This window comes from Orcinus orca, chromosome 12 (genome assembly GCF_937001465.1).
Source record: "Orcinus orca chromosome 12, mOrcOrc1.1, whole genome shotgun sequence".
Taxonomy (NCBI): domain Eukaryota; kingdom Metazoa; phylum Chordata; class Mammalia; order Artiodactyla; family Delphinidae; genus Orcinus; species Orcinus orca.
The window spans coordinates 38548179-38565340 of NC_064570.1; the positions used below are offsets into that span (position 1 = coordinate 38548179).

Consider the following 17162-nt stretch of genomic DNA (forward strand, 5'->3'; position numbering starts at 1 on the left):
TGGGCAATGATTCACCCCATAACCAAAAGCTAATTTTTCATCTAGAATTTTATTATTTTGATCACATTTATTAGGTAAGAATATAAAATGCTTTTTGTAACTGGGAGTGATACTGCTCTCTACTTACTAGGACTGTTTTCAAATTCTTACAGCTACGGGTCCTGAGCAACACAAATTAAAACTTACTTTTGTATTATTGATGTAATCTGTGGGATTCATCTGCACAGAACTAGTGAAAAGCTGAAAGACCAAACAAGAAAGATGATAAGTTTAAAAAATATTTTAAAAAAATTAACTGTGTGTTCAAAATTTCTATACAGCCATGTTGGGTGAAAAGATGTAGCTCCTGCACTAGGAAGTTTCCATATAGTAAAGCAAGTTTGGAAGAGAAAAGCGGAAAGAAAAACGAACAAAAGCAGAGCAAGCTAGCCCATGCATTAGCTGTTTTAAGAATTTCTATTCTATAAAGTAGTAGGGTAAATCACTTGAGACAAATAGTGGTTTTCCCCACCTCCCCTCTCCTTCATTTCCTTTATTTTTTCCTCCCGAAAAGCCTCTGGCCTTAAATGGCACCCAGGGCTGAGTCCCTTGCCCTGACAAGAGCCTTCACTGACTACCTGCTAATTATGTGATAAACTTATAGAATCTGCTCTATGACAGTGGTTCCTAAATTACACCTCAAGTAGAGCCCTCCGACCAAATGGCTTAACTCCATGTTGGTTCTTTTCACCTCACCTAGCAAGGGAAGCCATAAATGCAAAGACCACTGCCTACTGCACTCCTCAGACCAGCCACTTTACAAACATAACTTTTGTTTATGTCATAAGCTTCAAAGTCATCCAGTCCACAGGGATTTACTGAGCATCTAAGAAATAAATGACATCATGAAGAATACAAGATGAAGACACTATTCCTGCTCTCCAGGAGCTTACAATCTAAAAGGCAAAATAAGAATAACATCAAATAGCAACATATGATCAGATACAATCCAGTATTACAATAATAATGGATGGTGGGGCTCAAAAGTACTAAGGAGCTAAGAGAAAGGAAAACAGACACACACACACACCCCGTCCCTCAGATGAAACAAAACGTCTTGATAAAACTATGTGACATGTAGTTCCTGGAGAATGGTTAGGACTTAGAAAGGAGAGGATGAAGGAGTACATTGTTACAGCATTAGCAACAACAGAGAGGAAGAAATGGTTGTGAGGTAAGTTCTACAAATAAGATGGTAAGTCCAAATAATGCAGAAGTCCTGAGTTGAATAGTAAGTTGTATACATAAGGTTCAAAAGGTACGGCAAGGCCAATGAATGGACAGGACATTCTGTCAGCAATAAGAGACTTGGGAGTGGCCTGAGTAATGAAATATACTGACTAAAGCATTTTAAGAGAATGAGCACACCAAATGGTTTGCAGGATAGAATGAAATGCAGAGACGCTCCTCCACCCTCTCTAAACACTGATTCCTTTCCTTAAAGTTCCACATTCATTGTGGCCCTAAAAATATCCCCAGCTCTTCTTTTCCTTTCATTAACATTTCTTCCTTTCATAACTTTTCCTCCTACTGATCCATGAAGAGGAAGAGACTCAGTTTCTTAAGAGTAGGTAACTATACATCACTGCCCATCTCTACCAGTTCAGCTTGTACTTGCCTCAGAGGCCTGACCAGATTTTGTCCCTACTGAGAGTGGCATCTGAGGAGGACCAGCAGTATAAACTCCTCACTCCTTCTTTGCCTCAATCCCTCTACCCACTGACTCAGGGATACCTTCATGTATTCCCAGCAGACGCATGGTCTGAAGTAGGAAAATAGATCATGTATGAGGAGCTGACAGAGTTGAATTCTAAGGTCAAGTCTCTCCTACTGATTCCACACTGGGTCACTTGTACTGAACTCTGCAGCAAGAACCCATGAGCTTCTCAGCATACTTATTACTCACACACGTTCTTACCATCTTTGCCATCTCAGAGAATAAGGCAACCTATGGGTAGATTTTTTATGACAATACCCCAAAATTCAAGGATGAAATAAACAATGAAGGTCTTAGATGAGAGGCAACAGTGAAAATATTGGGTTGGCCCAGAAGTTCGTTTGGTTTTTCTGTAAGATGGCTCTAGTAGCACTTAGTTGTCTTTAACTTCATTTGAAACAATCTTGCTAGACTGTATTGTGACAGCTGTCATATCAGCGTGCATTTAAAAAAAAAATTAAAATTGGTGAATTCTTATGTAGTCATTTTAATATTGAAGATGGAAGAAAAAAAAGCAACATTTTCAGCATATTATGCTTCCCTATTTCAAGAAAGGTAAAAACGCAACTGAAATGCACAAAAAGATTTGTGCAGTGTATGGAGAAGGTGCTGTGACTGACTGAACGTGTCAAAGGTAGTTTGCAAAGTTTCGTGCTGGAGATTTCTTGCTGGACGATGTTCCACGGTTGGGTAGACCAGTTGACGTTGATAGCGATCAAATCGAGACATTAATTAGAACAAGCAACATTACACCACGTGGCAGATAGCTGACATATTCAAAATATTCAAATTGAGCATTGAAAGTCACTATGAAGTTTGTTATGTTAATATGTATGTTAATCGCTTAGAAGTTTGGGTTCCACATATGTTAAGTGAAAAAACCTTCTCGAACATATTTCTACATGCGATTCTCTACTTAAATGTAAAGAAAACATTCCTTTTTCAAACAAATTGTGATGAAAAGTGGATACCATACAATAATGAAAAGTGGATACTGTACAATAATGTGGAACAGAAGAGATCATGCAGCAAGTGAAATGAACCACCACCAACCACACCAAAGGCCTGTCTTCATCCAAAGGTGATGTTGTGTATATAGTGGGATTGGGAGTCCTCTGTTATGAGCTCCTTCTGGAAAACCAAACGATTAATTCCAACAAGTACTGCTCCCAATCAGACCAACTGAAAGCAGCACTTGACGAAAAGCATCCAGAATTAGTCAACAGAAAATTCATAATCTTTCCATCAGGATAACGCAAGACTACATGTTTCTTTGATATCCAGGCAAAAACTGTTACAGCTTGGCTGGGAAGTTCGGATTCATCAGCCATATTCCAGATATTGTACCTTCAGATTTCCATTTACTTCGATCTTTACAGAATTCTCTTAATGGAAAAATATTCAATTCCCTGGAAGACTGTAAAAGGCACCTGGAATAGTTCTTTGCTCAAAAAGATAAAAAGTTTTGGGAAGATGGAATTATGAAGGTGTATGAAAAATGGCAGAAGGTAGTGGAACAAAATGGTGAATACATTGTTCAATAAAGTTCTTGGTGAAAATGAAAAATTGTCTTATTTTTACTTAAAAACCGAAGGCACTTTCTGGCCAACCCAAAAGAAAGTAGGGATGGTTTGTGAATGTTATTTTGGAAAATACACAGGCTTGGTGAACAAGGAGATAAAGAAACCAAGATTACTGTGATTACTATCCTGTGTGGGTAACAGAAGACTGATACCACTACAGAAAATAAAGCTTAAAAAGGTAGCTAGTTTAGAAAATAAACAAAGGTTTGGTGTTAAAAACAAATAATTTAAGGCAAGATCTAACTGATGATCCCAAAGGCATGGAATTAGAATTCAAGCAAAGGTTACTTTAAAAAATATTAAGAGCTGGAGATATACATTTGAGAGCAATCCTACAAGCTAAAATCCCTCCAGAGAGGCAGGATAGAAAAAAGAAGAGAGGTAGGAAAAAACAGGATAAAAGACTGGGTACCTTGGGGAATATCCACAAGTAGAAGACAGCAAGAAAAAGAAAAGCTCTTAGAGGAAACAGAATGGTTAGGGAGATAGGAAGAGAACAAAGAGGTCCAGTGCCTTTAAAATCAACAGGAAAAGTTCTACAGTAGAAAATCAATAGTGTTAAACAGTAATAGTGTTAATTACTTATAATCCTTACAAAAGCCCTTCATGTCAGGCATCAGCCATATTTAACAGATGGGGAAACTGAGCAAGAGAGGTTAACTTTCCCAAGATTAATAACTTAGCTAGTAAGTAACATGAGCCAAAAATGGAACCCAAATCTGTCTGATTCAAAACAAACCTTCTTCCACTAGCCCAGTGGCCTAATTTGAAGAAAAAAAAAAAAAAAAAGCTGCAGGCTACTTACAGTGGATATACCAAGACAGCACAGGCTTTGAGTAAATAAGCAAGACAATCCAGGGTTTCAAAGGAAATATAGAGTGGAAAAAAAAAGTAACGAATACAGCCACTCATTTCTACAGTTTTGTAGTAAAAGGATTGGAGAAGCAGAATGGTAAATGAGCAGAGCAACACATCAAAATGGAGATGATCTGTACCCACTGAAGGCAGTTGGAAAAGATCAAGGATAGAGAGAGAAAAACAGAGAAGCGGGGAGCAGGTGTACAAACTGGCTTTAAAAAGGAAGTACTTCCTCTAAGAAGAAAGGATATGAGATTCCACAGCTGATGAGAGTATCAGGGCATGGTGAATTATGCTCTGTGAATAGGGAAGTGTTGGCTGGATAAGGTCGTGAGGACAAAAGAACGTGATAACTGTTCCAAAGTTAAATTAAAATGACCTACTTGAAGACTGTGAGGATTTGTAGAGTCAGAATTACAGGATTTTATTTCCTTCTTTGTGATCTAAGGGAGAGATATTCTAAAAGGTCTCTGGATTCAGATTGGGGACAAAGACTGATAGAATCAAGAAGGGCTGTCAAGTTACTGTTAAACAAGTCCAAATAGGTCATTAACATGGATGTTGAATTCAGTTAAGAGAATAACATGGAAAGGAAATCTTCAAAGAAGGTGAAATCCATCCTGTGAGGCACTGATGATTTAGGAAAAATAAGTCATGTGACACTGACAAACTGTAGAATCCTCTGATGTGAGAGAAGCTGTATTTTAAGGAAAAAAATGCAAAACAAAGAACAACAAAACTTTTCAAGTAAAAGAACACAACAGGGGCTTCCCTGGTGGCGCAGTGGTTGAGAGTCCGCCTGCCAATGCAGGGGACACGGGTTCGTGCCCTGGTCCGGGAAGATCCCACATGCCGCGGAGCGGCTGGGCCCGTGAGCCATGGCCACTGAGCGTGCGCATCCAGAGCCTGTGCTCCGCAACGGGAGAGGTCACAACAGTGAGAGGCCCGCATACCGCAAAAAAAAAAAATAACACAACAGAAAATGTTCACAACAGGAAATGGAAATAGGGGAAAGAACAAGATTCATCTGGATGAAACCAGGCCACATAGAAAGCTTTAGGTAAGAGAGAGAGGAGTGGTAGGAACAAGAGAAAAGAGAGCAAGGTTAGTACCAGAAATGAGAGACAAGGATTCAAAGTCCAGACAACATAGGAATCAAGTTCATATAGGTGGTGGTGAGGACTGGAATAGGGGAATCTTAGGACTCAATCCAAAAAATTTTTAAATATAATAACATATAATACATTTGACTGAAAAACATTAATTCCCAAAGTATTATGAAGTGCTTCCATGCTGTTTCCTGGCTAATTATTTACACTATTTGCACTGATTTCTATTCAGTGACAATTTACTCTAGAGCAAAACATAACACAGCAACAAGTCCAGACAAGACCTGGATTTAATAGTACTGTTGAACAGAGTTGATATGTTGTTACACAGGGATTAACTGAACTTCTACTCAGAGACAAATAGTGATCTCCCTCCTTCACTTTCCTGAACCCATCTGTTCATTCTAATAAACAAAACCATTCATTTAAAAAAATAAACTGCAAAAACAGTGTAGAATTCAAGAATATGATGCACTGATTTATAAATACTATACATAAATACACAAACTGCCGGTACAACAAAGAATATTCAAAGTACCTACTTCGACCAGGAGATCTGGGTCTATGCTAAACTGTCTTCCTGACAGCATGGCTTGGAAGTCCTCTAAACTGCAATCAATACTGTCAAGATAATCCAACAGCTCAACCCTAAGGAAAAAAGATTTTAAAAAAATCAAATATTAGGTTTCCTTGCTTTTATGTTTAAAATCATACTGCAGTCTAGCTAGGCAAAATATTCCTAGCAATTGCTGAATCCTTACCAATTCTTAACCTTAAGAGATCCTATTCACTATTTAGGATTCAAAAAAACTTGGTTAATTGAGAATCCACAGCCTTTATACAAAACTTTAGTATTTAAAGAAAAAAGGTTCTGCAATAACCCAGTCTGATTTATCTTTTTCCTCTATACTATAAATTATAAAATGTTTAACCTCTTACTACTGGTTATATTGCTACTAACTTCTAGTTTTCCTTTGCTATAAAATAAGTTCCTTCATAGAGATTGTATTATTCCACAGTCCTGATAAAAACACAAATACACACAATCATACACACTTTTTTAAGACATTCAAAACCAAGTATTTCATTACAGAAATCTGAGGAATTGACAAGAAGATCCCAAGACTGCTCTTGGGATAATTAAATCTTTCTCAAAATACCATCTGCAGAGCTCAGCACTAACCAGAACAGAAAGGTTGACTACATAGGTTCATAACCTGAAAGGAAAATCATTCAAAGAGAAAAAGAACATGTGAAGTAAACAAAGAAAGCAAATAAACTTAGACAACCTTTAGATGAGACTCACTTTCCCAAAAGATTGATGTTATCATTTAAAATGGAATCCATCATGGTCACAGGATCTTCTGTGGTCAGACTAGATGAGCCATTTAGCTGGACGGCGCTAGACATGAGAGGGCTGGTACCATCACTGCCTGAACTTAGGGATTCTCTGGCTGGTTCACTCTGATCTCCACTCTGAATGACAGGTGCATATTCATCTTCATTGTCATCTTCAACAATGACAATATCAGGGTACTGGCTACAGCTAGATCAGCAATATGAGAAATAACCAATTACATTCTCAGACTAATTCAATAAATTCACCCTATCCAGTCACTCTCCATGGAAACTCTCTCCCCAAACCACCTGTCAAAAGGCTTTTCTTGGGTGTGTAGTTTAATGAAAATATTGATACTTCATATAAGACCACAAAGAATCAATTAAAGGTCTTTAACTCCAAACTTTAAAAATAAGAATGAATTCTCATTACTTTTTGCTGGGAGTCTTTTCGCTGGAGGGAGGGGGGTTATGTGCTTGAATAATTTGGCTTAATTTTTCAGTTCAATAATTAAAATATGAGTCAGATATTAGTTTATCAAAGAATAAAGTAGTTTTAAATTTAGATCTCTGATAAAAAAAGAGTAATATTTTCAAAAATTGTATTTCACAATCTCCTTACTTGGAGGGATCAGATATAACATCCTCATTAGTTTCTGGAATAACTGGGATATTTTCTTCATCTGCATTATCATCAGTAACGTCATAAATAATGATATCATCTGAAATCCGCTCCCTTGGCTTTAAACCTTCAGTCCTACTGTGTGGAACCTAAAAAATCAGGTAGAAAATATATCAAAAAACTGAAATTATTTTGACTACTAAACAACATACCATTTAAAAAATGTTAACTGGGCACTGAGATACGATGGTAAGCAAAACAGATATGTTTTCTGCCCTTATGGGACTTATACACTAAATTGGTATTAGAAGTACCAATTTACAGAGGTATGAGATGTATTATCTGCATGCTACTTAACTATTTCTTTTACTGTAAGGGACATTAAAGATGACATGCCTCAGAATGTTTCTATGAAAAGATCTTCAAATTTTAAAGATTTTTTATACCCAAAGAGTAAAAAAGTCTTAGGACTTCATCAGAAATCTCGAACATAACCAGATGGCCACTGGGCTGATGGGGATTATTTCATCTCAAGCTACTCTGTTTGACGCCATGTTTTATTCTTACTCATTAAATGGTTTCTTTAAAAGGGGGAAAAAAACACTTCAACTATTCCACAGCTAAATGTCAGTCTGGCATTTTAGCAATTATTATTTTTTTAAATTCAGCTACAGCTATATTCAGACCATGGATACACTAATAAAAAAACATTCAATTCTCCAAAGCAAACTAAAGTCATTATTATAATAGAAAATTCTATCAATTTCAACTCTAGATAATATAGAGGCAAAAGATGCAAATCAAGTTAAACTAAGAAATCTTCACCCATTTACATGAGTCTTCAATCCTAAAAACAGGTATGCCTGATAATTTAAACAGTGGGAAGAGGAACCAGATGTCAGGTTAACTCTGACTTGCCTGAGAACAAAAATCTCAATACTTTAATAATAAATCTAAAGCAGTATTTAGAATTCTAAGATTTGAAAGTAACAATGATAATCACATATTAAAAGAAGTCTGGACTCAACTAATTGCCACTGGGTATAAGTTTGACAATTTACCCAGAGAGCTTGTGAAAAAATGAAGGTAAACAAAAATATTTTTTTGAAATTGCTACAGTAAAAGAGTCTAGGTCTGTACACATTTATAATAAAAGTTGGAAACAACTTAAAATAACCAACGGACAAGTGCATAATTACATTATCATAATATTCAATTAATCTCATATAGTAGTTAAGATCAACTAAATCTCTATGTTTAATAAATCTCAAAAGCAAGACCAAGTGAAAGAGGCCACACTGCAAAATGATATGTACAAAATAATATCATTTATATAAAGCTTAGACATATGCAAAATAATACCAAATATTGTTCATGGATTCACACATCAATCGGCCATGGGAATGACACATACTACTTCAAGATAGTGATTTATCTCTGGGTGACAGGGGAGACTGGAGAGGGAGAGAAAAATGAACTTGGGAACAGGTAACTGAGACAACTGTATCTGTAATAGTTTATCTCTTAAAATAATCTAGAGCAAATGATAAAAAATGTCATGATTTAAAAGCTGGAGGATGAACAGTTAGATTATTCACTAAACTTTTTCAAATGCATGACATACTGCTGTAATAAAATTTAGTTTGAGATAATAAATATAAAACAGAATTTTAAAAATTACTTTATGATGGTGATTATCAGCTGGTTCTTTCACTATGTGCTGAAACAAATTCTTCTTTTGAGCTCCATTAGTGTTTAGAAGTAGAGGTCTGAAAATCAGAAGATATACATGAAGTTCAGTGAGCAAACATACATGGAGTTTAAATTGCTTCTAATAATTTAGCCACATATAAACACACTCATTTTAATAATGAATAAAAAATTTCAGTACACAAGAAACTCTTAAAAACGATTACCTCTTTGGAGGGGTATGGGGGATAGTGTATCCACGGCTTTTACTTCTCCATTCTTCTGTGTTATCTTTGTTATAATAAACACTATAAATTACTCTCCCCAAATATACTTCATTGCTGACTGAACTACATAACTCTTTATGGTTCTTACATAGTAAAAAGTAGGTAATATCGCAAAGACTCAATGGAAGTAGAGTTAATTCTACAGCATAAGCTGTAAGTATAACCAAGCTCTGATAAAATCCTTTGCCTTACAAGATAATCTTTTTCTCCTTCTACCTATTCCTTTGTCCACTGTTTTCCTTATGTTTTAATTGTGACAAAGGTAGTTACTGACATTTATGGGTATCACAACCCATGGTCAATGTACAGGTTTTTAAAGACCCTTGTGAGTGGATTAAACATGAGATATCAAGTAAAAACTTTTTATGCTTTTTTCAGCATGTATCCTCTCTTTAAGAGTTTCTCTCACTGAGGACTAATGCTACAATAATTTGCTAATGTGAATGAAAGATGAACTCTTTATAAACCGTATGTATGTAAAACGACCATTTAGCCTATTCTAATCTTTCAAAAACAGCAAGATGACAATAGTAGGAAACACCACCACTCTTGAAATGTTAGAAGTATAATTTAACAAGGGAGGACTGTTCATCTGGGACAACACGCATACACTCAGCAAATGTAAACCATTCATGATTAAATTCTAACGTTTGGTTGTCTATAGATAGGTCAAAATGTATTATCATAAAATCTTACCTTTTACGTTTTAAACTCACAAGTTGGTTATTCTGAACCAATGTAACAATAAACTGGACAATCTAAAAGGAAAATATAAATAAGAAATATTCCATCATAGATTCTTAATTCTTTAGTCTATATTACAAGTCTTATAAAATTAATGCAGGTACTGTATGTCCTCTATTCTAAGTCACATAGTTTCTCACATATTAACATTTTAAATTTGGATGCATCTTACAATGATATTTAAAGAAATGTACCAGCATCCAGGCAGAAGAACAACCTGTGATAAAGTTGCTGCTACCTAAGATATAGAGGTACCTAGGACATCCATCTACCCATCTATCTATCTATATATCTAGCTTCCTACCCACCCATCCACCTATTTATCTATCAAATATTCAGTTCAATTATTTGTCTTGATAAGTACCAAGCATGCCTGGATACAGATCCCTATTTTTACTTAAAATTCTTTCAAGAAGATTATGACGCAGAAAAGAAAACTGATGTTTGACAGATATTTTTCTTATACCAGGTAATACAATTAGAGGCAAAAGAAACTGCCAACTCTCTCAGAATAGATCTTACTATTTTCAAGTTAGAAAAAGTTTATTGGCTAACTCTAGAAAAATTATTATTGAGACACTGAACATCTGTCAAAGCTTCCTGATGACAATCACGGGAAGCTGATTTAATCTTCAGAGTCTGATTAAATTTAGAAAAAGACTATTAAACAGATCAAGACATGCAAACAATCCTTCATATTTTATGATAGTGTTTCTTAAAGTGTGGTCCATGGACCAGCAGCACTGGCCTAGGAGCTTTTTAAATATGCAAATTCTCTGCCTCACTCCAGAATTGCTGAATCTTAAATTCTGAGGATGAGGTCTAGCAACATGTGTTGTTTAGCAAGACCTCCAGGTGATACTGATATGAATGTGAGAACTGGTTTAGGGTATGTCTTGAAATTATACTGCCTAAAGGAGTTAAAAAAGTAAACTATTAAAAGCAGTATAGGGGCTTCCCTGGTGGCGCAGTGATTAAGAATACGCCTGCCAATGCAGGGGACACGGGTTCGAGCCCTGGTCCAGGAAGATCCCACATGCCACGGAGCAACAAAGCCCGTGCGCTGCAACTACCGAGCCTGCGTTCTAGAGCCCACGAGCCACAACTACTGAGCCCACATGCCACAATTACTGAAGCCTGCGTGCCTAGAGCCCATGCTCCACAACAAGAGAAGCCACCGCAATGAGAAGCCTGAGCATCACAACAAAGAGTGGCCCCCGCTCGCCACAACTAGAGAAAGCCCGCGTGCAGCAACGAAGACCCAAGGCAGCCAAAGATATATAAATATTTTTTTAAAAAATTTATTTTAAAAAAAAGCAGCAGTATATCACTGAGATGTTATGAATAAAGGCCAAGTGACTGATGACTATTTAGACTCTGCAGAAGAGTTCCTTGTACAAGCTTTATGAAATATAATTACACAATTAAAATAGAGAATTGTCCATTGAAAATACACACCGTATAGCTTTAATTTTGTAATTCTCCCCCAAACGAGGCTACTAAATGGTTTGCCTTACAATCAGTATTAACTTTGCCATGGAGAAAAATATAGACATTTTAGTTGAAGAGTTAGACAGCATTAGAGTCTATGAAAAGGAGGTTAGCCACTAAATTGCTTATTCAAAAGAAAATGCTGACACCTGATGAAAAGACAACATTTAACCTTAAAGATATCTATGAAATAGTCCAATTACTTTTGTTAATTTATAAAAAAGTGTTAGGGAAAATTCTTAAAACATTAGTTGGCTGAATTTACAAGAACATGAATCTCTGGCTAAATTTCTCCTGAAATTTGCTGTGTATTTCAGTTCTCTTCTGACACTTTGGCATTATGTTGTAGAGTTCGTTTCCTGAAGGAGAAGATGAGGCATTTAACATTTACATCATTGGACTTCTTTAGCTGACAAGTTCTATAAAGACACCTCCCATATATTATTCCAATTAATCCAAGGCCAAACAGTAAATGGCAGAATTAGAAACAAATTCCAGGAATAGAGAAAAAATTATCACCTGTCATCATGAATTATGTAAACTCCCTAACCCCACTAAAACACATAGATTCAAACTCAAATTTGAGCAGAAAGAATGTTAGATTTCATGAAAAACTGAAATGTTAAATAAGTATTTTATCAACTATCCTTGCTTTCAAAAAAAAAAAAACCCAACAAATTATGGAGTATTGTGAGTTGATATTTAACCAAAACATTGTTTTCTGAAAAAGATTAACAGATTTTAAAAATAAAGCACAGGTTAAGGTACACCTATCATTTAAAATCAGGTATTCTTAAACAGGCTTCAAGTTGGAATCAAATATGAAAGTTTTAAAAATACATGTACTTGGACTAAACACTTAAAGTTGAATCCTACATTCAACCTTCACTTGCATACTTATTTTTAAAAATCAGTATACCTATTTTGACTATGGGCCAAAGGGTACAGCTACCATTCATCTCTGTGTTCTAACCCTGCTCCACTACACCCATATCCTTTCAGTCATAACACTATTTTTAGCTAACGGCCTCTGACTAGGAACAAACTGAAGCTCTCCCACCCTCCCTCCCCTGATAAAACCTGTTGCTTAAACTTAGTCCAGTTTACTCATGAGCAAAAAATAGCTGCCTTAATTACTTTTATGTTTCACCTCTTATTAACATATGAAAGCTGATATGAGAAGATTAAATCACAAGGACACAATTGCAGCAGAGATTTTCTGTTCCCCCAGTAATTTTCAGCTCATATACTAAAATCTAGGATTTATTTTACAACACTACATTAACTGCTTTTCTGCACATACGAATAGTGGCATACACTTATAACTCATTTTTTGAACACATAATTTGATCGACCGATTTGAAAATATTAGTCATTTATCTTCCAAGACCATATCTATGCCTTTTAGAATAAAAAACAGTAAGACAAAAAACAAAAAAAATCCCACACAGTAAAGCTATGTCTTTTACATAAAATATTAAGAAATTGGTAGTATATTGATTATACTCCTAAGAATTAAGTATAATAAAGTTGTTATATCAGGCAAAAAAATTTTACTAAAAGCTAATGAAACATTATCTGGAAGTATGGAATGACTACATTTAGTAATAATAAGAAATTTTTTTTATTACAAAGAATATGTAACACTTGGCTTAATTTGTTTGATTTCATAGTTTTACTTCTGTGTACCCAATACATAAGAAACTAAGATCAATCACTGACTACTCAATAGAGATTTCTGGGGAGGGGGTCACAAATGGTACTCATTAAACAAATGCAGATTACAGTCACAGAGAAAAAAGCTTACCTTTCGAATAACTTGTTGCTGTTGTGCATGTTTTGCTCGTAATTCTGACACCTCCTTCCAAAGGGACTCATTCTCACTATGTTATCATTTATGAAAAATAAAAATAAAAAAATTCAGTCAGATAAGCCAGACCTCAATATCTTTAATTAAGAACACCAGACGTGAACTAGTTTTTACTATATATCTTTATGAGACTAGGAAAACTTTGGTTCAATTACACAGAATGGCAACTAACCTTGACACAACTCCAGAATCCTTCCTTCATAACTGTAGTATCTTCTACTCATGGCAATGTATGCATGAAAACTTAAGATTTATGCTTACATCCATACATAGTAGGCCATTTACTCCTCTGACAATCTGCTTCATTACTTCCTGTTTAAAAAATAACCTAACTTTTCAACTATGGCTACCATGTGAATTCAGGACTTGTGCTTAGGAAACAATTCTTAAAGGGGAAATGACATTTACCCAACACTTGCTATGCCAGGCACTATTCTAAACATTTTATGTGTATTACTTAAACTTCTCTAAAATCTGTCAAGAAAGGAATTATCTCTATTTTATAGATGAGGAGACTGAGACTCAGAGAATTGAGAAGACTTACCCAAGATCACACAGACAATTTTTTAAGTATTGATGTCGAGCTGAAGTCTGTAAGACTCTAAAACTGTCTAAAGATCTGTCTCAAACACACGCATATAAATGTTTGGTTTTTTTAAAGCATATTAAAAGATGTGTTTTTTTAAAAGCATATTTAAATACATGATAAACCAATTATATGCCCAGCAGTAATAGTTTTTTTTTCCTTCATTCACCATCTTCCATTGAAATTGCAGTTATTAAATGTTAGCAGCAATGATAATTTTGAGAAGGCCTGAAAGATTAATTCCTCTATTAAATGCTCTAATTTTTGCTCTTTTGTTAATTTACACAAAAGCCATCTTCCTCAATCCAAACTATTACAAAAGGGACTGAATTTAAATATAGAGGGCACAGAAAATAAGATTTTGATACTTAATAACTACTGTACTTTTTCTGACTCAGAAATATAAAGATACCGTCATCTGCCTACTAAAGATAAGTAGGAGAATGGTTACCACTAAGACTTACAGGAGGAATTTGAGATCCCACTCCTTAAAAGCTAAATCTGAGATTCAAGGAACTGGGTCAAAGGGCACTTCAACAGACACAAGATACATAGAGTAAACCAACATACGTGCTTAAATAAAACATGCAAAACTAGCAAGCTTCAAATTAAGGCTTATTAAAAAAGGGAATCAACGTCCAAGGTTACTCTCAATGAAGATACTTGAGTTAAGAATAGCTAAACTAACGTCCCACAATTGAAATGGGACAGACAATACATAAAATAAATACTCTTAAGACCTTGGCGCCTATTTACTATAAGAGAATTCCAACTACTTACTAAGAAGAGAAATATAGGTCTACTCTATACACAAGTTGTTACTGTGGCATTAGGATAATGGTGCCAAAAATTGTAGTAAAACAAAATACAGCACTTTTCTGTAGATAAAAGGTTTGAATATCACTTTCCCAAGTCTATGTAAAGTAAGTATCAAGTAGGACAAGTCTCTAGTGTCCTTTTTTCCCTATTTTTTGTGTCCTATTTTTTCCTAAAAGATAGGCCACATAGAAAATGTCCTAAGAAACTTCTATAAAAGAAAGGATAGGTAGCGTATGCTGTATTTTTTTTTAAGATTTTTTTATGTGGACTAATTTTGAAGCCTTTATTGAATCTGTTACAATATTCCTTCTGTTTTTTTATGTTTTTTGGCTGCGAGGCATGTGCAATCTTAGCTCCCCAACCAGGGATCAAACCCACACCCCTGGCACTGGAAGGTGAAGTCTTAACCACTGGGTCCACTGGGTCCAGAGAAGTCCCTGTAGTATGGCTTTTGGTCCTCATATGTGTGTAAACATATGAAATTCAACCTAAGTAGAATCATAGTTTCCTACACCAACTTAATGATCTGTTATTTCATCAGTAACACTTGTGCATCAGATTGTTTTGACTGACCAGGTTTATATATTCTTTCAACACCATCATGAAAATACAATATTGGGGTAAAGTTTATGGCTACAAATAAAAAATAAAGGGAATCAATACTTAAGAAAAAGGCTTTTGATCTTGGCTTCAACAATGTAATCTAGGTACTTAAAGCACTAACCTCCAAACCTCAACACACACATACACACCAACCCCCATATTAGGATTATATTTGGAAATAATACTTTACCTTTTTAATTCAGAAAGCCTGGACTCAATAGTTTCTTGTTTTATTTGAACCTTCTGAGCACTACTTATAATTTTTGTTAAATCTTCCTGACGAATTTTATTTTCTTCTGGTTTTGCAGATGAAACCTTTCAAAAAGTAAATGTAGGAAATTAAACAAATACTAAACACCATGATTATAATTCAAAACTTCCCTGTTATAAGACGTTTTTGTAGCCTGTCCAGGAAGTGAGATTTAGTTCCAAAAGCCCAGGAAAAGAATAGACTTCATAGCTCAAAGAGAGGATAAGGAATAATCAGTTTATTTATTTTTAATGTGGAAAAGTTTCCATAAGCAGGAGCAACTTAAGGGCTTTTTTTTTGGTTTTCATTTTCTTCTGTCAAATTCCCAGTAATTTCCCCAAGCCTATTTATTATTGCATTCCACTTTTAATTAAATTTATGCAGAATAGTTGCACACTAAGACCATGTTCTTTCATGGTCCACTACCCTTTTACCGCCCCCCACCCCACCTTGTGAATTTAGTCAAAATATCTTATTTCAGCAAAACATATCATCCATTCAAAAATGTATTATTTAAATTCCTACTATATATAAGGGACTTATTCTGAGCACTAGATATTCAGCAGTGAACTAAAGAAAAACGCCCTCCAGACAGCTGACTTTCTAGTAGGAACTTATGATTTTAAGTTAAATTATAAGGAGTGAGCCATCACCATATAGATGACTCCTTATCCTAAGTCAGAATGTAAACATTTCCTTTCCTCTAAAAAGTGTTTAAAGACTGAGCCCTCCATACAGTTGAGCGCAGAGGAAAAAAAAAATAAAGGGCAAAATAATTAAAGCTTCATTAGTCTAAGTTGTCCCAACAAGAAAACCTGTGTATTTCAGTACCTTCTTAATGTCAACAAATGAAATATGTCTTGGCCAAGTATACTACATGTTAACGCCCTAATTAAATCATGTTAACAATAGCTCACCTTCCTTTTAATGTTCTCCAACAAGTCATCCTGGCCTTGTTTGAAGTAAGGATGCTGAAATTCAACAGGACCATCTCGTTCTTGCTTCACAATTCCAGAGTCAATATGTACTACTTTACGAAAACCATCTGAAAAAGATTCAAAATTCAGATTTTGAATAAAATTTTAAATAGACAAAAGTAAAAACTTAAAAAATTAATGGTGCTTCTATGGAATATATTTTCCTTTATCATCCTAATGGTGGAAAAGGTTTAATCAGTGACTGATGACAGTACTCCAATTAAACTGCTATCCATACTCACACATATTCAGTTGCCTTACAAAACTTGCCATGTTATTGTGCTTGAAATATTTGGGAAGAATTTCTTTTGCAAATCTTTGTTCATCCAAAACCAGAAAGCTTTGGCCATTCTGAAAAAAATTGAAAACGTCAATTAGTTAAGATCCTCTGAAATTAGGTGATACATATGAACCTCAAAACTTGGCAGTCCTTCCATGACACCTTCAGACCATCATTTTATTCCTGTTAATAGCAGCAAAAACAAACTGCAATTAAGCTACAAATTTCAATTAAGCTCCAAACTGCAATTAAACTTTTTGATGTCAATCTCAAAAGTTTAGGAGTATGTATCAAACCAAA

General features: G+C 35.1%; 1 protein-coding gene across 7 annotated transcripts in view; it reads right to left on the reverse strand.

The window, feature by feature from the left end:
* The window catches only part of HSF2 (heat shock transcription factor 2), a 41640-nt gene that overhangs the window by 9016 nt on the left and 15462 nt on the right, over nucleotides 1-17162 (reverse strand). For 4 of the 7 annotated variants that reach the window (XM_033408004.2, XM_049695529.1, XM_004263868.3 and 1 more), the window contains 10 exons: nucleotides 16825-16933; nucleotides 16523-16650; nucleotides 15546-15670; nucleotides 13285-13360; nucleotides 9939-10000; nucleotides 8948-9035; nucleotides 7267-7415; nucleotides 6613-6852; nucleotides 5849-5954; nucleotides 187-240 (listed from right to left, as the gene is read on the reverse strand). In XM_033408004.2, the coding sequence (XP_033263895.1) occupies nucleotides 187-240; nucleotides 5849-5954; nucleotides 6613-6852; nucleotides 7267-7415; nucleotides 8948-9035; nucleotides 9939-10000; nucleotides 13285-13360; nucleotides 15546-15670; nucleotides 16523-16650; nucleotides 16825-16933 (1137 nt within the window). The remainder of the gene's footprint in view (nucleotides 1-186; nucleotides 241-5848; nucleotides 5955-6612; nucleotides 6853-7266; nucleotides 7416-8947; nucleotides 9036-9938; nucleotides 10001-13284; nucleotides 13361-15545; nucleotides 15671-16522; nucleotides 16651-16824; nucleotides 16934-17162) is intronic. The other 3 variants (XR_004477571.2, XM_049695530.1, XM_004263869.3) reach the window with 1 other exon arrangement.